Here is a 23,772-nt window from a genome sequence, read left to right as displayed (position 1 = left end):
TCATCTGTTAGTAATTAATTATGAAATTTTGTAGAAATTCTGTAAGTAAGCACATACTTATTTACTGCTTATCGTAAGTAAGTAACGTAAGTAGTGTAATACAATTTTGTTAAAAATTATTTTAAATAAAATTTATTAATAATTAAAATGTAAATTTAATGTACAGGAAATTTCATTTTAAAATTACTTTAGACCAATCTTGCATAAATTTTTTGTTTTAATTAATTTTTAAAATTAGAAATTAATTAAAATAAATCCTTTATAGTGTTGATTGTTTCCGACAATTCAAGTTTTTGAAAGACGTCAATTTTATATGAGTATAGTAAGTATAGGGTGACAATTTTGAAAAATTATTTTTAATTCATTAAAAAAAATTAATTGAAATTTTTTAGTGAAACTTGTTTGTTTGTTTGTTTATTTCTCTAATATTCTAAGAGTATTGAAATTAAAAATTAATTGAAAAATATTATACAATTTTTAATCTGTTCGTGCATCTACAGTCATTAAAAGTGTTAAAATTATATTTTGAATTATGAATTGGATTAAGATTGTTATATACAGTCGAACCTTCATAATACGAATCACCATATTTCGTGCTAAAGGGTGTAAGAAATAAAACACGAATTAATAATTTGCAAAATCCATTTAATTGTAAGTTACTCACAAAACGTTGGTCTGTTTTAGAGAAAAAACAATTAAATACACCCGTAGAATTTGCAAATCAAAAATTTCGTGCTAAATGACAGATTGTTTACATTGAAATTGTTCGGTTTTGAGAAATTTTCGGTTTAAAGAGAACTCATATTTTTTAATTTTATGTTATAAAAGTAATTGTCATCAAAATGACGTGAAATTTATTTGCGTTATTAAGAATTTGAAAGAGATCGAAAATTTTGTTCATAATGCAATATACAATAAAATTTTTCGTGCTATGGTGAATTTCGAGAAAAACGAAATTTTTCGTGAATTTCGAGAAAAACGAAATTTGCTATTTCATCAAACAATTCATCTGAAACACACACAAATTGAAAACATTTCAATATGCTTAAAAAAGATTGGATAAGAATGATCTGATAATAAATATTGGTTTTTGATATACTCAAATGTCATTAAAAATAAATTATTAGAGTTTTTAATGGAATTTAATATTATTTTATTTAATTTATGTTCATTTAATTCAGAATAATTTTCAGTCAATAACTCAAATAATTAAGATTTTATTAAGAGAAGGTATGACGATGACTGTGCATTGTGATTTTCAGTTTTAAAAAATTTAATCAGGCTGCAAAATCTTAATAATTTTAAAGGAAAAATTGATTACTTTGTCACATTTGTTGAATTTTAATTAATATTAATAATTAAGTATTGAAGATCAAATTAAAATTACGCAATAATTACGAATTTATTGTACTCAAATTAAATTTTTTTACTAGGATTGAATGAAATCAATCGGAAATTTTCTTAATTATTTTAAAAATTAACTTAGTAATAATAATTATGATTATAAAATTTGTTAATCTATATACAATAACTATTATCACAAATTCACAATATAAAAATATTATTAAATAATAAAAAATTTAGGCGCGGAACAGAAGATTATGCTTTTTTTATTCCGCCAAATATTTATTTTATATAATCTTAATAGTAATAAACTACTTAATTATGAAAATTAATTATAATAAACGAGTATGTAAAATAAATTATTATTTAAAATTTAGATTAGATATCAAAAATATTAAATAAAATTGAAATAGAGTTAAGCAGTAGTAAAAAAAATTTTTATTACACTTAGAGACCAATGACTTCTTTGTGACGTGAAATGACTAAAAATGTAATTACAGTCATACATTGTTCGAATATTATTTGAGCGAATTAAAGTCCATTTTAAATTTTTCTACTTATTCTTATGTGTAATGTAATGTACATGTGTATATATTTTGAGTAATTTTAGTGTTTGCAGTATATACAGTCGAGTGTAGTCATAAAAATAAAGTCTTTCGTATTTTCAAAATTTTAACGTTTACGACATAATACGAATTTTTGAAAGAATTGAATTTTTTTTATTGTACCATAAATATTTTTTAAAATTATTCAAATTTTAGAATTACTTACATTGATATAGGGTTGTTAATGTACTCATTATGTTTGTTTTTATGGTAATAATTTTGAAATATGTCATAAACGTAAAATATAAATATTATAATGTCTGGAAGATAAAATGTTAATCATTTTTAAATTAAATTAAACACCAATAAACATTAGGATTTTACACGGAATTTGTTTAATAAAATGAGAATGTGGATATGAAATGAATGGAAGTCATTGGAATAGAAAGTAAAATTATTAGTAATTAGTATATAGTAATTAGTAAATAGTAATTAGTAAATAGTTGTAAATTATTGAATTCGATTCTTCAAACGCATTCGAATAATTAAATTAAATAGAAGTTAAAAACGCACCACATAATTTTCCAGTATTCCATAGTGTACCAATGAATTTTCCTTTAAATTTTCCTTCAAATAAATTCCTGTTAAATAAAGGTGCTTACAAAGAGTAAAAAGATTTTCAAATCTTTTGAAATGTCGCAAGCATTAGCTTTGGTACATCTATATAAAAAAGAGTAATCAATTTGGTATGAAAAAACAATGGTACAAATTCCAATATTTTTTCCTTCAAGAATATTATATAGATTTATAATGCTTTCGTATAATATAGAAAACTTTTGATGGAAATACTTACAAGTAATTCGACTGAGCATAGACCAGAGAATTGATTATCCTATGCAATTCCACAAGTTTGTTTGAAATGAAAGTGTACATAAGGAGTTTGAGCATTATAAGAAATGTTACGTATTAAAATAAAACATGGCTGTTTATAGGCCACAAAATGGCATATTCTTTAATTTTAATATTATAAAAGATATTAACAGTAAATCAGGTCATGTTTAAGCTTTAATTAAATTTTTGTAATATTAATTATAATTAAAATGAAAATGTAAAAACACATATTATACCTTGAACATTATCCTATACCTATATTATATAAAATAATTAAATGTGTAGATTTCATTGTAAATATTTTTTGTATAATTAATTATTATTTTGTACATAAATCTGCACATTGCATATGCGAGGTGTTGAATCCTGTGTTCTCAGAGATACAAAAGATTTTTTGTTTTTTTTTATAATTAAAGGACTGAAATAATTAATGTTTACAGTTTCTTTGTAAAAATGTAAAAGAGAATACTTTTTTGTTGAACAGCGAAATCAGAAATAATTTCAAGGTATGATGGGTTTTCATTTTTAAATATTTGAGGAAATGTAAAGGATGCTCTCTTAATGAGTAATATACAAAGGTTATTTGTAAATAAATTTGAGCAGAAAATTTAAGTAATGAATTTGTTTGTTCTGGACATTGCTGTTATCCATTAGTGAAGTAACTATGAAGAATTTCAATTAAATTAATCAAATTATTTAAGTATTACTTCTAGGTCTACTTAAATGTTGTTGAAGATATTGAATGGGAAATTTACGTGGCATAATTGGCCAATTTTAATATTAAGTAACTTTGAGAGAGTTTTTCGGCTAAACTATAAGAGATAGAGCGTTTTTAAGCAATTTTTTGAAATTTTTAATTAAATAACTATGGTGTGGTTAATGTGAAAAAAATATTATTTAAGATGAAAATTTTGAAAAAAAATTTAGTCAGGGTTTCTACCCATGAAAATTTTGAAAAAAGAAATTTAGTCAGGTTTTCTACCCAAATTAAAATTTTTGCTACCGTTATATGCAAATAAATTATGCTACTGTTAATCTAAAAGAATATTATTTTGTATTAAATTTGTTAAAAATTTTGAAAGTTTTCATGAATTTTGGACACGTTTTCTCGTTTAACTACATATGTATACGAGTTAGAACAATTTTGAGCAAATATTCGCAATTTTCAAATAAAAGAAGCTTTACACTATACAATTTCTCTCATATTATTTTTTTACTTCTTATATAAAACTTAAATATAACAATTTAGTATATAAAGTATATTTTTCTTAAATAATTTATTATTTAATTACAATAATTAATGTATTAAATTATACTTGCATAAATTAATATTCCACTATTATTAAATTATACAAGTAGTAGATAATAATACATAGAAGTAAATCTTCTATTTCAAGTAATTAGAGTACTTATATTTTTATTTAAGTGCTCTTAAGTGTTTAAATTATATATATTGAGTACTATTTAAAAAATTTATTATTATAAAATTAAAATATTATTGTGGTTAATAATAATTACTTAATAGATTTCAATGAAATATCTGTAATTAACTACTAAATTATGAGTAGTTTGATTGCGTTTCAAATGGTAGTAAATATAGTAATTGAGTTTTTTGTTTTTGAAGAAAACACAAATACAAGTTCTTATTTCACTCAAAATTTGAGTGAATGGTGAATAAAATTTGTGCTTTATACTTTAACATTGAGCAAATTTTCATCAAAAATCTTCATTGGTATTACAGAAATGATTTGATTACTTAAAAATAAATGAGCCGCTCATTACTCATTAATTAGTACAATTATTGTTTGCTCACTTTTAAGAATTCAATTGAATTCAATTAATGACTTCTTACTGAAATCACAAATTTTTTAACAAAAAACTTAAATGCCCCAAAAAAATAATATCAAAAAATTTTGCGGTTTAATCTTGTCTTGTTTAATAATCTATATTATATTTTACAAGATTTTTCCAGTTCATGAACAGGTATACATATAATCTAATAAATAACAAAAACAAAAAAATGAAAATAGCAAAAGAGAATACTAGGTAGATACATTACTCAATTGATTATACATACTGTAAAACAAAAACAAAAAATGAAAAGCGAAAGAGAATAAAAAATGAGTAGTAATATTTTTTTTGTTTTTTTGCTTTACTACCATAAACAAAAATAAAAAGCAAATGGAAGCGAAATATTTTAAATGAGTTAAGTAAGAGTAAAATAATTTTTTGTTGTTGTATTTAACATGGAATGAAATTAAAAAAAATAAAACTAAAAATTGTGAGAGATATAAGAACACGAATAACGTTACGTTACGTACTAAGGCAATTATTCTTCGTGTGCTTGCGAAATTTCAATTGAGTAAGTAGCCAAGCCAGGTCTGTATAAAGTAAAGAGGCATTGATTTTTTATTAATTCACATTCACTTCGGTTTTAAAGTTTAACGTGAAAGGTACTATTTCCAATTGCGGATTCTTTTCTTTTTAAAAAATGGATAACAAACAAATGATGGAAATATTTTAACAGATAACGTTGTTTATAAGGAAATTTTTCGTTCTTAATTGTTAACTAATTCTTAAATTGAATTTTAATCATATCTATGTAATTAACAGTGAGACATATTACATCTTAAAATTTATTAAATTAAAAATATTTCCATTACTTTTATTTATCATTAGTATTCAAACCAATATGATATTTATGCATATACAAGTATAACCTGCATATGTATGCCATAATATGTACAAATTTTTCTAAACTTATTTTAAAATTGATTGCCACAATCCTGTTTTTACAACAGATAATGCTGCTTATAAGCAAACCACAGGCGCCCCTAGTCTTAAGTATATTGTTACAAATTTTATAAGTAGCAGTCTCAAGTTTGAGTACATACTTGAGAGATTATCATATAAACTTCCTATATTGTACTCGTAAGTGTATACATACAAGTACACACGAAGTGTTGACAAACTGAAAATCAATATTTTGCGGAATTTATTTTAACTATATAAAATAATTATGAGTATAGTAAAATTGAATTATAGAATTGGATTATAGAATAAGATGGTCATAAATAAAATGTAATACTTGGCACAGATTGCGTCTAGTTAAGTGATTTCATATATAAGAGGACCATATGACTGACCATATAGACAATTATTTGTGATATTGTGTTTTTGCGGTAGAAAAAATTTAATTTGTGTTTAATCGCTTTGTGTTATACTTTGTATGTAATTCAAGGTGAATTAAATCTTACTGTTTATTTAACAATTTATTACCATTATCATTTCAAAGATTTCCGAAAATTTTTAAATATAATTTCGTATAGGTATACATATATTAATCCCTATATACTCATATTTTTACTCATATTGTCTAATCGAAATTTATAGTTCTAAAGAAATTCTCTATTTGACATAATCTTTATTTTAAAAGTTGATATAAATATTGCTATCTATACACACATTCATAAACATATACGTATATATATACATATTATATTATTAAATGTATACTCATATTTGAATTATTTATAGGCATAAGAGGATGTGAACGGATTATTCATTATTAAATAATTTGTCGGTAATGGATTTATTACTGTGATAACAACAAATTTCACATATAATAAATCATACAAAAAAAATTTAATTCTCTCTGATTTATTATAACATATTAAATGGGATTATTTATATTTAAAAGAATTTTTGAACTCTAATTAACGGTTTAATTTTAGAAATGAGTAATTATAATGTTTATATTTACAAGCTATACAAACGTATACATAAATGTTAACATTGCATTAAGTGAATTCTAAAGAGAGAGAGTATTAATTATTAAAAATTTTCTTCAAATCACATTTACTCATATAAATGGAACAAAAAAAAAGGCGGTTAAAGTTGATATTTTGTTGAGATTTATGAGAAATTATGAGAGAGCAAGAATTTAAGAAAAACTAAACTCAATATTACACTTATTATTAAGTTATTTATTAAAGAATAGAAATATGAGTGATTGATTAATTATTACAGATAATATGTTAATTAAATTGTGATATATTATACATAAGTATGTACTCAATGCATAAGAATGTAAAAATATTTGCACGAAAACTCAAAAAATTAAGTAGTTGATAATCATTAATCAAATAGAGGAAATATAAGAAGAATATTTTGAAAAACGTTCACTCATTTTTGTTTAAGAAAACTTTCCGTTCTAAATTACAATTTTAGCTCTTGTCGTTCGTGTGTTTTTGTATTGTACTTTTACATATGTATGTATGTATGTATGTACTAAAATTTCGTTTTATAAAGATTATTAAACTGCATTCTCTGATTCTATTTTAAAATATTTTTAATTTTTAATGTTACCAAGTTAACATGATAAGGAAAAAATTGAGTGGAATAGAAAAATTCCATTAATTATAATGTTATACATAGTTTATATTAAATGTAAACAAATAATATTTCAAATAATTGAAATAAATTTGATAATTAAAGAATTTTTATAATTTTTTTTTTTTTAAATTTTGTATTAAATTCTTTTCTTATCGAATTTGTTACATGCCCATTGTATGCCTCAAACTAGTCCCATTAATAAATAATTTTTCATATTTAATAATATTGTAATCATAACGATTATTTTGTCATACGTCATAATTATTTTGTTATACGTCATAATTATTGTTATACAAGTGCCATAATGACATTATCTCGTCAATATTAATATTTATTCTATTAAAATAAAAAATGTTTTTTATTTTAAAAATTATTAAAATTATTAATATTAAAAATTGTTATTAGACAGATTCATTTGAAAATATAAAATTCCGGAGACGATATGACGCGACACATCGTGGCAAAAACAATTAAAATATTAAACAAAATGATACGAGTAATAAAAAAAAAAAATAAAAATGGAAATACAAACAAACTGTCAAAAATTGTTGATTATTATGTATGACATAAAATTAGATTTTTCGTACTAATTAAGTAATTAATTAGAATGTAGGTATGCGATTAAAATCTGAATAAAGTTAAAAATGAAAAAAAAATAATAATAATCAAACTAGTATGTTTGTCGTACATAAGTATGATTCAAACAATACCGAACTGATAATAACGACAGCAATATTAGCAACAGAACAAACGATATTTTATTAAAACAAGATTTTTTTTTTTTTTGTTGCTTGCTTTGCTGTCACACTGATAAGAAAATGCTGATGTATTGGTAATTTTCAATAAATTTGTTTATACATACACATATGTTTGTACACACAATTTATAACTGTTAATATTATAAGAGAATCAGCTTGGTTTTGTTATACAATAGCAAGTATAAGTGCGATTAAAAAAAAAAAAACGTGTTTTAGTCTTTTAATTGTTTTTTTTTTTTTTTGTTTGGGTGGCAAATATTATAATTATGTATTTTGTCTGATAAATAGGTCGACTATTGAACTTGAAAAATATTAATAATGACAATATGAAATAATATGCAACACAATAAAATAAAATGCTATACAACATTTAATTATTAAGCTGGGAGATTAGAGGTTTTTTGTTTAGAAATGTAAAATTTGGTGACAAGTTATTTGGAAGAATAATCATGCTAGTTGTAATTTAAAAACTTCACTTGTCTTTATTATAAGGCAAAATTTTGAATCAAACAAAACAACAAATTAAGTTATTTTACAAATGTTAAGTATTATGAGAAATCAGAAACCACACTACTAACCACAGCAATGAAAAATTCAAATAATGTGAATAAACGAACATTTCTCACAAACCAATAGAATGATTTTTGGTTAAACGGCACTATTTTTTTAAAAAAAAAACTTAGAATTCTTATGTACATATGTCTACATTTACCCCACATTATTTCATACATTCTGTATGAACCAAAAAACATACATACTTTAAATACTTTAAATTCTCTATACTTACAATATTCTTTGTAAGTAGAGTTTGATTAATGGGTGTACATAAACGTTTATGTTTCTTGTAATAAAATGATTTACAAACAAAAATTTTTTTGGTAAATAAAACGTGCATTGTAACAATTTTTATGTTATACGTTTCATTTCTTATCCTATACATTAAAAAACACACAAGTAACAAATCTTTAAAACACAGAGAAGGAAATAAAATATCAAAAACTTTAAGAATATGAAAAAGAAGGATAGGTATAATAATATGTAAGCTATAAGAGGAAAAATTAAATTTAGCGTAAAAATTCCAAATCCTTGTATATAGTTGAATACAAAAATTTTGATTAATGTTGAAAATGTTAAATGAGAAGAGAAGCAATCGATATAATCAAAACAAAAACAAACCAAATCACAAATCATGTGTAGGATCAGAAGACAGAGTTAAAGAGAAAGAAATTAAGAGAGAGAGTTAAAGAGAGAGGAAAGGAAGTCCTTAAAATTCTAAAGAAAGATTGTTATTTTTTAACTCTTAAGCATAATTACGTGATTGATTTTCTATTTAAAAAACAAAAACAAAATATTTTAGTAAGCAAACAACGAAATAAAAAATTTTTTTTTAAATCTCTTCTTTTATACAAGAAAGATTATTTTAATATTCCGGTTTAATAAGATTTTTTGTATACAAATACAAATATTATGCGAATAAAAAAAAACATAAAAAAATATAAATTGTGATAATTTGAGTATTTTGTAAGTGAAGAGAAAACTTAAATTTTGTAATGTTCGCAAGTATTATATGTGACACATATAGCTGTAATAATATTGAGTACCGGATAACGCATTATTCACATTGCTGCGACACAACGATAACGAAATTCGTTGCGACAGAGCAACAGTAAAATTTATTCTCAATATTTTGCTCATTATATACTGGGGGTTTGCAATCTACTCAATTTCTTACACATGTTTATTTTTTTAGTGTAATTTTTATGTCATATTTTGTTTCAACATTAAAAAAATACATTATTTTGTAATTCAATTGAAGTCGTCACTCGGTATGTCGCATCGACAAATACTCTATTTTCTGAGGCTTTGGTACTATCGGTATCTCATGTTGTATAGCCTTTATAAACTTTAGTAATTTTTAAATTAGTGAACTGAATAATATTTTGATAATGGTTACAATTATTTTTGTCGCTGTGTTGCATTAAATTTAACAGCTCATTATAAGAGCAATATATTGTTTCCATTAATAATAACTAATGAGATATATTGCTCTCAATTCATAATAAAACTATAAAAATCCAATCTGAGTCTGAGTGATTTTAAACTATGAGAGTATCAGTAGAAATCATGAGAGGAATACCGTTAACATTTCAAAGAAAACACAGAAAATTAGAAGTGAAAAATATTTTCACTCTTTGAATTATGTTATACTGAAATATTTAAGTAGCAAATGTAGCAAAAAGTAATGTCACTTTGCAGCCCAAGCCTAACATATCAGAAATTTTTGTATAATATGCAATATGGTCACTTAGTACCCAGCATTATTTTTTCAATAACATTGCTGCTCTGCATTCCGTTCAATTTTTTTTTTAATTTTGTTTATTTTTAAAAAAATGACACAAATATTTTATTAAATTTATTGTGAATTTTTTAATTTAATTATTTTCGCAAAAAAAAAAAAACAATTTAATTTAATTAACTAATTTGTTATTTTTATTTTCAGATTTCTAAATTGAAAATTGGATTCAAAAACCTGATATTGCAAAAAAAAAACATTTTTTAAATCAACAACAAAATGAGTAAACCATTTGATGCACGATCAAGAAAATTATCATTTCTTGGATTTAACAGCAGGGTAAGCACAAATTTTTTTTTGTCTATTCTAAATTTATTTATAAAATTTCGACTGTTAAAATTGTGGTTTTTTAATTTTTTTTATTGTTTTCTTGTGGTTTTATTTAAAAATTATTAAAATTTCGAATTATTTTTGTATTTTAGCTAATAGGGTACAAAAAATTAAGACTTCTTTCTTCGAAATTAGATCATTTTCTTGTTTTTGTTATTTATATTGATATGGTACATAAGATCCTGAGCTTAAGAGTTAAAACTTTAAAATCAAACAGCATTAAGTGTTAAGAAACTCAAAACTAAAATTTGCTACCCCGACTAATTATAAAATTTTAATTTTAAATTATATGACCCTATCATACAAATTTCTGAGTTACGCACAATCTTTACTAATTTATTAAATTTTCAGATTTATTTGTTTTTTATAGCTTTGTCATTAAATTTTTGTTTTTAATAGATTTTAATCTTGCATACCATTACATAATTCGAATTTAAGATTTTAATCTCATGCCATCAACTTGTACAATTTGTGAATTTTTAATTTTGTATACAAGTAGCCCCCTTCAGTTGTAAGATTCTTATGGCTTTCTTATTTATTAATAAAATTTAATGTCGTCTTTATGACATAAAATTATTTTTATTTTGTAAAATTCTTGTAAAAATTAAGACATTTTTTATGTAACTGAAGACCTACTCATACTATTGTCAAAAATATAGAAACAATGTTGTTACACGTACTGTTAGCAGACTTTTACACTTTTCTCATTCATACTTAATTTTTGTATTACTCTTTTATTATACATAATGTTTTACCATAACAATTAGCATTCTCAATTTTAAACCATTTTTGAATATGAACTATTTCTAAATTACAATTTTTAGTACAATTTTATTTTAAGTACTAACACAAATATAAAAAGTACTTCATTATATGCAATATTTTAATAATTATTGTAATTTTGTATTCGAATATTTCAAATTTAATAAAAATTCAATTTTAATTTCGTATTACTTTTAATGTGTCTCTGCTTGTGCGCTTATTCTCATTAAAATATGAGAGTAAGAGCACTAAATATTTCGAGTGGAGTTGCCGATTTCGAAAAATTATTCTCTTATTCCGGTAAATTGTCAAATAAGTAATTATTTTTTTTAATTAATAATTTCGTAAACATTTTGTTATAAACCATTTTTTTTTATTTTTGCTATCATAATTATGTCATACACTCATAATAATTAAGTAATGTACTGTTTTAATTATATAACATCAATATTTTGATTTTTGTGTTTTTTTTTGCTAATTTTAATTTCAATTTCTTAAATAACAAAGCAAGTAATTGAAAAAAAACGTGACGTTCTAAATAAAGTTATAAAAAGAAAATGAAAAATTATAAAACTAGAAAAAAAAGAAAAATCATTTGTGAATCCATTTTGGAAAAAATTGTCATTTTTCTCGAAATCGCAAACATAACCTTGAAAATTTTTTAATTTTTTTTTTATTTTATAGTTTTTCTCTTTTTATTGTGAATTGTTATTATTACGATGATTTGACTTGACAGTATTGAAAATATTCTCTTTGAAATTGATGTCATAATTTTTTTCTCCCCCTCCTTTCTCCCTTCTATATATAAGTTAATATAAAATATGCGTGAGATTTTATAATAAAATGTTATGTATTAGAATTACATAGTAAAATTATAAACTATTACGAAGTCTTATGACATTTAGCAAAAAAAATATATTATAGAATTGTTTGAATACATGCACACATACATATAACAGTTCATGTATGTTTTCTAAGCTAAAACCATAACTGAAATTAATTTTTCAGAAATTTTATTTTATGTTTTTTAATTATTTACAAAAAAAAAATTATGTACCTTTGAAATTAATGTGACATTTTTAATCTCTAATTTATTTTATTCAAAATGTTTTTTGCAAAGAGTACTTATATGTATGTGTTATATGTATGTGTAAATATTAAAATAATGTAAAGGCATACATTATACAACAAGTTGCTTTGAACTTATGAAAATCTAAAACCATTAACTTAATATAGGCATTAATACAATTTTGAATATAAACTTTCTGGCAAATTATCAAAGCTTTTATATAAGACTTAACTTTATAAAAAAAAAATAATAAATTTCCACAAACAAACCCTTCTAAATTTCCCTTTTGAATGTTATATAGTTATTATGTAATTTTATGCATGAGATGTTGAGTGTTATACAAAATAAGCATACGGTATAACATTTTTGTTTACAATAAGTACTGAGAGTAGAGTAGAAGTTTATTCTTACTACACTGTACACAAAGAAGTTTGTTTTAGTTTGTAGTTGTGCGACAAGGTACTCCACTCCAGAATTTGGAGCAAAAAACAAAAGTAATACCACTATTTTGCTACAGCGATTTGTTTATTTTTATTTTGTCAAGTTTTGCTTAATTTTTTTTTGACAATTTTTGATTTTGTAATTATTGTTGCAATTGGTCGTATAACAGTTTTTATGCATTTGCTTATAGCATCAAATTTTAAAATGTTTGTTATAGAAATAATATTTAAATTTTTTTAATAAAAATCTTTAAAATTTCTATATAACTTTTAGTAGCACGAGAAAAATCAATGATATTATTGTTATACTCGTGTGTATGATTAAAACGATCGAAAAGTAACATAAATTGTAAATTTGCGTGTTATACCAGTAAAATAATTTATTATTTTTATTATAGGCACTTATGTACACGAAAAAGATTCTAAATTATAATTAATAAATTTTAATATACTTAAATTTTACTTAATTAAGAAAAAAATATTTCAAAAGCTGAGTATGTAAACATTTATTTAATATTAAAAGTTTTTCCTACCCTATAACTATTTTGAAATTTCATGAAAAATCAAACTACTATAGTCCCTAAAAATCATAAGTATAACACCTAAAAATCATAAAAGTTCTAGTTGTATAAAAGTTTTTTATGTTTTTGATCTAAAAATAATTGCTTATCAAATCAAAATTTTTATAACATTAATTCTTTTAAAAATATTATATGTGTTTAAAAATACAAAATACAATATATAGTTATGAAGATTATTACTATTTTTATATATATATATAAGAAATATAACAGTTTATATACTTTATGTACACATAAATAACTTTTTGTATGAAAATTTTATGTTCGTGTTTTATCACATTTTCCCAAAAATTAAAATCAAATATTTTGTATAGCAAAAAAAATATATAAACATGCATATTTATAAATATATATATAACATGTTATATGTAGGTCGTCAAACATCGTAGTTATTTAACCCTTTAAATCCCAGAAAGTTCAAATTTGTTCTAAAAATTTAATAACTTTAATTTAGAAAATTATAGGTATACTAATTAAATTCAAAATACCCAAAAACGGTTTCTTCTGAAGAGGAAAACTGAGTGCGATTAGAAACGAGATGAGAAATTATTTTGATCCCGTAAAATTTTACGGGAAATTAACCGTTATTTATTAATTTTTAAAGGTATAATAAACTTTCAACTGAAAACGGATTTAATTTTTTTTTTTGTTTTAGTTGATGTTAAGAAATTTGACATAACATTGTATGTATATCAAAACTCAACTTAAAAACTATTTCCCTTTTCAGAAGAGAAATTCTGTAGCTAAAAAAAAAAGTGCTTCGGTTTTGTTCTCTTCTGTTTGTATTTTGCTTGAATGGGAAATTTTATACCGTCATTTCTTTTTAAGGATTTTCGTAATTATGCAAAAAAAAAGTTTATATGTTTATAGATTTCAGAGCTCTTAGGCAAGAATATACATAGTTGAAAAAAGGGTTAATGTAATTCGTGCCGTACATAGGGTTAATTTTACTATATAGTAGAAAAAACTGACCTTCCATAATGCAATTTTTGTAATTTTTTTTCGTATATTATATTATTAAAATCTATTTTAGAATTATTTAATTATATATACAATGTATGTGTGTATTTAAAATATAAGGATTAAGTATATAAAAAAAATTTTATTTCCTTAATTCATTTAATTGACTTAAGAATATTTTTCTAATTTATGCATGAATAAAATTTGCATATGTATGAGAGCTAAAATTATACCCATATACATATTTTTACATAATATAATAGCTGTATTGTATGTGCTTGTATTGTGTGTTAATATGAGTGTATGCAAAATTAACAAAAGTTTTAATATGAAAAAGGGTTAAGATTTTTTTGTCTCAATTATGAGCAAGTACACATAGGTATGCAGGTGTGCATGAATTTATTTTAAAAAAAAAAACTTTCAGTATTATGTGTTATAAGGTCTAAAGTTCAGAAGTTCAAAATTAGAAAAAACGAAATTTATTATTTTGTGTGTGTGTGTTTTTTCATTTTACTTAAACATAAATTTTACTAATTTACATTTGAATTTGTGATAACGAATAAAATTGCGAGTCTGTAGCTGCATATGCATAGTCAGTTCACTCATAAATTATTTTAATCCTAAAAGTATGCAATATCTTCTTAGAAGCTTAACATTTTTAGACATTGTTTGTATGTCATTAAAGTTAATAAAGGATTAGCATCCTTCACGTAATTTCCAAGTTGTTTTCTTGTAATTTCAAATATATGAGGTCATTAATAAGTTTCGAATATAAAAGTTTGCGTAATTAAAAGCCGAATATATGAAAGTGTTATACATAGTCCATAGTTAATAATTGTAGTAAATTTGCAGAATGAGCTTTTTGAGTCAAAAATAATTTCTCAACTTTATTTTTTTTCTATATTTATGATTTTATTTCTTAATTTTAAAATTAATTGCTGACAAGAGTATGTAAATTATAAACTTTGGTTTGTAATTGTAATGTATGTCCGGTATAAAAGCTATAAAAATATTATAAAATATTTAATAATATACATATATGTAAATAACTACCATATTTTGCACTTATTTTCATATTCTAATGTTATACAAGTAAGTGCTTTCACTTTTATTTTGTTGTTATTCTCACAATACTATGTAAAAATATAATGTACATACCTACAAATTTTCATAATTTATTTTCATATCCCATAAATTTTTCTTATTTTTTGCGTTTTTAATGCCATATAATATAACTGTAAGAAATACTTCAATACCACTATTAGCACACATGTATATACTTATATACATACGTATGTTTAGATTTGAGTATGTAATAATAATAATAATAGGAAAATTTAACCTTGAAAAACTTTACCATAAATTTTCCGCGTAAAAAATAAATTAATATTTTCTCAAAAGAAAACATACAATGTATATAAGTATGTCTAATAACACATCAGTGCATGTTATGTGTGTAGGTATAAACTCATAAATATATTTATAGAGCTGAAACATGCATGCATACATGTTAACGGAATTGTGTATAATAGTTTATTGTTATTCATGTTTATCTAAATGTTATACAGAATGTTTCATAAATATATGAGTAAAATATTAATTTTTGAATTGTATATGAATAACATTCAGATCATTTGAGGGTTGTAGAGTAGTTTACAAATGGAATAATCTGTTATACAAAAACAAATATATATATATATATATATAAACTAATATATTTCAATTTCAATATTAAATATTTTGTCATAAATGTTAAAAATCAAAAGAAATGTCCCGCAACAAATTTTAATATAACTAAAATAACCCCATTCAACTCTCTTTTGTTGTTTCAGATTATGTAGCTAAAAGTGCTATACGGGTAGCCAAAACTGTTATACTCACTTAAAAAGTACGCAACTAATACTGTTTTAATTTCAATAATCATTAATAATTTTTTTTTTAAAAATTAATTCTTAGAATTTCGTTGAGAATCTCATCTATATTCAAAATGGAAACACTTACTACAAATAATATAATATCTACGAATAATAAAAATATTACAATTTTATAGTAAGACACCCCCAATATGAAATAAAAGTATAATTAAAGTAAAACTTCCTTTATATTATTTTATACAGAAAATTATTTTAAAAAATATTCCAAGTATATGCAGATTCAATAATTGTTATTACCCGTACAAATGCTTAAATGAGTGAATTTTATATATACTAGTATTATTGAGCTATTATTAAAATTATTATAATAAAATAATAATATTTTTAATATTAGAATTGTATATATATATATATAAAGTGAATCCTTGTACGTTCATATATATGTAGTTTTGTTGTTTTTTTAATTTACTAAAATATTTTCTTTTCTTTTTTTTTTTTTTCAATTTTTTAATATTTTATGCATAACACTTATTACTTATGCTATCATACTGTTATACGTATAAATATAATATTCCTCAATGTTATGGAAAATAATGGGTGATTTTTAATTTAAACAACTACAAAAATTTTCATTTAATTCATGATTCGAATTGATAAATTCATCTGAAAATTTGAAGAGAATTTCTCAATTTAAAGAGAAATTTTCGAACATTTCAATCACAACATCAACAATTACGCGTTCAAAATTATTTTCCAACATTGTACTCGATAACAGATGATTGAAACAAAGAATATATACTTATTTTATGTATATACCTAGTCATAAACAAAATTACCTGGAGCGGTTGCGTCACATGATTTCGTTGGTAAATTGAAAAATCGTGACGTGGCTTACGGATCTTTTAATTATAATTTTGAATTCATAATTTTGATTCGGATTTAATAATATTATTGAATTCAAAAATTGAAACCTAAAATTTTAATTCAATAATTTGAAAGCATTATGTTTTTCAAACGCCAATCAATGGTGAAATTCAAACAAAAGTGATTTAATTTGACTCAAACAAATTGACTTGAGTATAAACTAAAATGAACGCAAAGTGCAAAAATATGAGCAAAATGAAATTTCGAAAAAAAAATCACCCATTAATCCTCAATATAGAATATTTGATTAAAATTTTTGTAAAAAAAAATGAGATATTAGAAAAAATAAGTATTGGAAAAATAAAGGACATTAAAATTCTAATAAAATAAAAAAAGCAAAAGAGTCAAAAGAGTCAGACAACACTTTTTGAATTGAGTAATTTTCTCCTTCCATTTTATTATTCAATCAAAAAAATATGACAGAGGAGAAGATACTCGTAGTTAGTTGAATAAACGTTTTAAAAAATATTATACGGTAAAAAAATTCAATTAATAATGATAATAAAAAAAATGAAAACAAAAAACAAAACAATCATTTTGGTTTGCGTCTTTAGTTGAATTTTGTTAAGTTATTCAAAAGGTTGTCAATTTTTTTTTAACAATAATTATTTAGAAAATAAAAACTATAAATAAATAAAAATTGTAATGGTCAAAAAAAATTTTAGAAAATTAATTGAAATTTAAAAAAATTTTTTTTTTAAATTCACTCATTTTAAGTGTATTTATGAGAATATTTTATTAATTGCTCTTAGTTCCAGTATTAACACGAGCCTTAAATTACTTTAGAATACCTACATATATAAGATTTATAAATCAATTAAATATGATTTATAATTTTTAAATTACTTAATAAATACTTTAAAAAAATTAAGAAATTATTGAAGAGGATTAATTTCAATTTAAATAAAATGAGCATTTAATAATTCATTTTAAAAAAATTTCTTGTGTTATTAAAAATTAATTTGTTTACTATATTACATAGGAACTTGAATATTTTTTTTTTCTTATTTTAATAATTAATTAATCAAAAAACTAAATTTTAATAATGATCCCTCGGGTAAGTTGTTTTTTTTTTTCTTTTAGTGTCATAATCGAATAACTTAAGGATTACATCAACAAAAATTCATTTGTTTTAGAAGAATATTTGTTTTTAGTCATTTGTTTTAAAAAACATGATTTGTTTATGTCATGTGATACTCGAATTATAATATTTATAATAATAATGATTATAATAATAATTTGTATAATAATATTCGGTGTAATAATGTTTATAGGGATGATTATATTATTATCTTTTATGTTGACGATTACTCGTATGTTTTCAATAGTAAACAAAATTTGATTTGAGTGTATATGAGAATACTCAATGAGTAATTATGATAATAATGAGTATTTTTGCATGCTCATTATTATTATAACACAATATAAAATACTTAAGCCTGAAAATATTATGAAAGTGAAATGAAATTGATTTGAAAAATATGTATGTACTTGAGTATTGTATTCGGAAGTGAAATTTGACATAATTAGACATTTGATATAATTACAATATATTATGGTTGAGCAATATTATTGCATTGATTGAGAGGAGAATACAAAATATAACGTCCTTTCAAATTCATATACTTATACAGTATTATATAACAGTTAACAAGCAAATATCCTAGATATAGCGAATATGCTTAAAAAATAGCGATTTCTTATAATATTAAATTAGGTCTATTTTAATAATTTTTAATTCTACCACAACAGTTAACAAGTAAATATCCTAGATATAGCGAATATGCTTAAAAAATAGCGATTTCTTATAATATTAAATTAGGTCTATTTTAATAATTTTTAATTCAGGTTTTTTTAATTCATTGATTGAGAGGAGAATACAAAATATAACGTCCTTTTAAATTTATATACTTGTATACAGTATTATAACAGTTAACAAGTAAATATCCTAGATATAGCGAATGTGCTTAAAAAATAGCGATTTCTTATAATATTATATTAGGTTTATTCTAATACGTACACTTAGCAATTCTCAATCGAATTGAAATTATAACAGAAATTATGTTATATTATTCAATAATTATCCAAAAGCAATAAATTACTTAATTTACAATTGAATTAAGCAATATAGAATTAAAACCATCAAAAATCTTAATCAAAACTATATCGGCTTTCATTAATTACTATTTATACGGGCAAAAACCGGGTGTGAATGCTTACAAGTATCTTATTGGATCACTGTTGACTGAGAGAACATATGTATCAGAAAACTGGGCATAATAAACTATTGCCATTGTTGATGATTTTGTAGAAAATTGGAGGAGACTTCAGTTCTAAGGGGATTTGTAGAGTTCTGGCCTGCAGTGGAAAGAAAGTGTTAGTTAACTATACCCTCACTAGGGATTCGGTTCATTGATTCTTGAGTAACTTGCTTGAATTCATTATTTAAAAATTTATTGTTCTCATGCAATAAATCACCTTGATTTTAAAACTGTATTGGCGTATAAGAGTTATGTAAAATTTTTAAAAGAGAACTTATAGGAAATTCTCTCTACATAAATAAAATTTATTTCAATTTACTTTTATTTCACCGAAAAATTTTTCCCTATTTTTGCACACATATTAAACCAAAACAATTTACATATATATATATATTTATGTATTGTATGGTAATGGTGGTGTGGTATTTTTTTTTTTTTAGCTTACTCAATAATGTGGTGAGCTTTTTCTTTGCGGATATTTTAGATATATATTTGTACATATATTAAACATTAAGGTTCGATATTTTTTTTATATTTCTATTATTTATATAACTCATATGTATATAATATTGTTTATATTTACAAATGTACATATATATACCTACATATCGTACACAATGTAATTTCTTTTGAATTTCTTCGTCAAGGACATTTAAAGCTTTGCAACTGACACTGATATTTTTTATATAAACAATAAAATTCAATAGTGTTTATACTCGTATCAACATAATAAGGTGAATGAGGAGTTGATGGTGGGGAGCCGGTCGGTCGTATAATGAAAAATTTTGGTTTTCTATTTTTATGATTGAAATTTTTTTTGGGTTTGAAAATTAAAGTTTTTTTTTGTTTTTAGGTTCTATTTTATTACTTTATTACATTAATCAAATTATATTAAAGGTTTCTGATGCAAAATATTATAAGGGTATGCAAGAGTATTCATGGGATAAAAATAAGTTTTATTTCTCATATAAATAAGAATTTAAAGAGATTATTCAAAAACTTATGTACTTATCAGGTGTTCGTAATTCTGTACCTGCCGTTTATAATTAGATTTAAGCAAAACATAAATATGCCGAACTATTGGTAATATACGAAAAGAGTACATTAACAGAAGTAAATATAAAATTACTCAAAAAAGATTAATGTAAGGAGTTAATTTGTATAATTTGTATACTCAAAAAGGAGTAAATAAACCATTATTAATAAAAACGGTAATAAATATCGTAAACGGCAACATGGTAGTTTCCTGAACTAACATATTTGTATAGTCTTCAAATTTAAGTAGATCACACAAGTTTCCTATCACATTAGGTTGTGATTTAAAATTACAGTATGCAAAATAATGTAATTTTGCAGTTGTCCACTCTCTTTACAACAGAGGAGAGAGAATAGAATTTGAGTGACAATTATCCAACTTTGAGTTATATATGTAGTTTACACTACTTGTGATCGGTTATAAGCGGAATATAGGAGCACTATAATAAGTCATTGCTGACTGTGACGTTCGGAAGCTCAATTGTCCATATATATCCCTTCGGTAATCTGCAATCTATAGGTACGTCTCACTTAATTTTAGCGTGAATCATCTATTATAGTTATTTTACTATATTTTATACTGTTATAGTAGGCATTTTGAATTTCCTACACGTTTTTTTTATTAAATATTATACGTTTTGCTTTTAATTATAAATTTATAAAAAAAAAGGATGAAAAAACATATAAAATTTTTTATTATACTTATAAGTGTGCTATCAAAATTTTAATACCAATACATGACTAAATTTTTGATTTAAAAGTTTTAGTGGCCTAAAATTCCTAGTGGCATAAAATTCCTAATTTTATTGACTTTAAATAGTAGTAAAAAAGCTGTTCTATATTTGCATTGGTAAATTTTATATTTAAACTTTTATATTGTATACAGGACATAAATTTTATAACACTTCAATAAATTCAAATTTTAATCAGGTTTTAGTGCCATTATTATTTTTAGTATATGTGTATAACTCTAGCCATAGACCAAATATATTAAGTTTAATTTTTAATATTTATTTTTAGTTTGCATCAAACCAGTTTTAATAAATTTATTAATAATTGAAATTGTATAATAATTTCTATTTATAAAATTTATTTTTTAAATAATATTTGAACTGGATTTCTAAAAATTGACAAAGTCATTTAACCTATTTTTTTTGGTTTATCTAAAAAATAAAATATTTTTATAATTTTAGACTAAAATTCAAATTGAATATGCGGGATTCGAAATCAAAATTGAAATTACGGTTATAATAGTGGAGTTATTTGATTTAGTTTAATGATTTTTAATATTTGAAAAGCGTATAACACATAGCTGCATCAGAGATAAACTCCCCTTTAAAATATTTTGAAAATTTGTCGAAAAAACGTCAGACGTCAAACGTCCATGTCTTAATTGCTCTTCAATTAAGAGAATAACTTTTCAATTGTCTGTTCTCTTCTTTTCCAATTATGCTTTTTTCGATTTGTAGCAAGATCAATTCGTATAAGCAACATTTTGTGTGAAAAATAAAATTCCTCTAATTTCAATACTCTCTGAACTCATTTGCATGAATAATTTAGCATTTCAAACCGTTAAAGGCAGATTTGAAGTTCGATTTGATTTGATCGTAAAAAATGAATTCACAGTTCCGTGATTTACATGAAATATAATAAAATTACTTAGCCTCTCTTAACATTGAGTTACCTATTTCTTAGTGTATTGAATTACTTTCACTACAACCTTTATTTTATATGAAGAATGTGTATAATGTGAGCTAATAAATCTCTCGTTCAATTTAATTAAAATGTCCATTTTGTTCAATTTATTACAAAAATCTTTTGTTTTTGTATTGGCACTGACCTTTGATTTTTTTATTAAAATTGTGAGATAAAATTATAAGAATCCTTTGACATACCTGAAAATAAAGAAAAAAAAATAATTTTGTTAGTGCAAACTCATTTTAGTATTGTAAGAGAATTAAAAAAAATTTTTTGCAAAATTAAATTTTATTAATCAATAAAGAAGGTTTCATCAATAAATTTTCTTATTTGTAGACGTGATTCTTAATTTAAATCAGTAATATTTTGTAAAATTACAAGATAAAGAAATGCTAATAAACGAGAAAGAGAGGTAAGAGGGCCAGGGAATTTAAAGAGTCTATTTATGCAAATTCACCGGCACGTGTCTCGAATTAAAGTTGAGGATTTTTCAGTATAAATATAGTTTCATGAGTAAATATTATTAGAATTTTTAAATGATAGCGAAATGATTGTTACATTTAAATGTCGGTTGCTACATTGAAATGTCGGTTGTTACATTGAGATATTGGTTTGTTACCCTATAATAAAAAAACTCAGTTATTAAAAAAATAACCAAATTAGCATAGTAAAAGTTAAAATCTACTAATTTTGAAATACTTTGCTCCTTTGCCAAATATTCTCAGTTTCCGAAAGTGATGTTAACACCACCAAACTGCGAGTCAAACTGTGAGTTAAATGAGTAAAATGTTTCAGTAAGCCGAGAATTAAAATAAATCAAAATTTTACAGGAAGCTCATTTAAGACAAAAAAAAATGTGAGATTGTAAAGATCTCAACAATTAATTCGACAATTTGTTCCTTCCGATATTTTTAAGACCATTTTCGTTAGCAATTTCTACTTTCTTAATTAGGTACCAGGGAAGGGTTTTGAGGTTAGTAATACTAATAGTAGAACAGTAAATTTTTTAAGAATTCCAGCACTAATCTGTAAAATTTGAATAAAAATTCAAAATTTCTTTTGTCAATAAGAAATTTTCAAGTAGAAGAATCACAAGTGTAAATTTCAATAAAGAATACATAAAATACAGTATAACACTTTATTTTAAGTGTCCTGTTGAAAGAAAAAATTTTGTTTTTTTTTTCGTTATTCCAGCTGAATATTGAAATTCTTAGAACTACTCCCAAATCAAATTAAATTTTTATCGAAATCAATTTTTATTAAATTAAATTTTGTACTTTATTTAAATAGTTCTCACTTCTATAATATAGGACATGGCTCTCTTATCCTTCCTCTCAATCTATATCGCATTCAATGAATAGATTTCTACCATTTTTTTTTTTGTTAGAGAATTTCGACTTCATATTAGAAATTTTTTTATATAAAGAACAAAATTATCATATTTATTCGCCATTATAATTTGATAGGAACAACAAAAACAAAAAAGGATTTGATGTTTTTTAAAGGATCCATAATATTTATTTAAAAAGTATATTAGAAAGAAAAGTACGAA

At 22.8% G+C, this 23,772-nt stretch overlaps 2 protein-coding genes across 5 annotated transcripts in view; one reads left to right on the top strand and one right to left on the bottom strand.

The window, feature by feature from the left end:
* The window catches only part of LOC129610660 (homeobox protein 5-like), a 212,377-nt gene that overhangs the window by 19,628 nt on the left and 168,977 nt on the right, over positions 1-23,772 (bottom strand). For 2 of the 3 annotated variants that reach the window (XM_055523298.1, XM_055523299.1), the window contains exon 7: positions 22,138-22,417. The exons of the other annotated variant lie outside the window; for it this stretch is intronic. In XM_055523298.1, coding sequence (XP_055379273.1) covers positions 22,328-22,417 — 90 coding nt within the window. In that variant the 3' untranslated portion in view covers positions 22,138-22,327. Of the gene's footprint in view, positions 1-22,137; positions 22,418-23,772 lie in introns of those variants that run through there. 3 annotated transcript variants of the gene reach the window in all.
* LOC129610661 (anion exchange protein 2) overlaps positions 1-23,772 on the top strand; it is a 58,305-nt gene that overhangs the window by 13,705 nt on the left and 20,828 nt on the right. For both annotated transcript variants that reach the window (XM_055523301.1, XM_055523302.1), the window contains exon 2: positions 10,434-10,565. In XM_055523301.1, coding sequence (XP_055379276.1) covers positions 10,506-10,565 — 60 coding nt within the window. In that variant the 5' untranslated portion in view covers positions 10,434-10,505. The remainder of the gene's footprint in view (positions 1-10,433; positions 10,566-23,772) is intronic.

This window comes from Condylostylus longicornis, unplaced genomic scaffold (assembly GCF_029603195.1).
Source record: "Condylostylus longicornis isolate FDR11 unplaced genomic scaffold, ASM2960319v2 ptg000046l, whole genome shotgun sequence".
In the NCBI taxonomy this organism is placed as follows: Eukaryota; Metazoa; Arthropoda; class Insecta; order Diptera; family Dolichopodidae; genus Condylostylus; species Condylostylus longicornis.
This window is presented reverse-complemented; position numbering and strand designations above follow the sequence as displayed.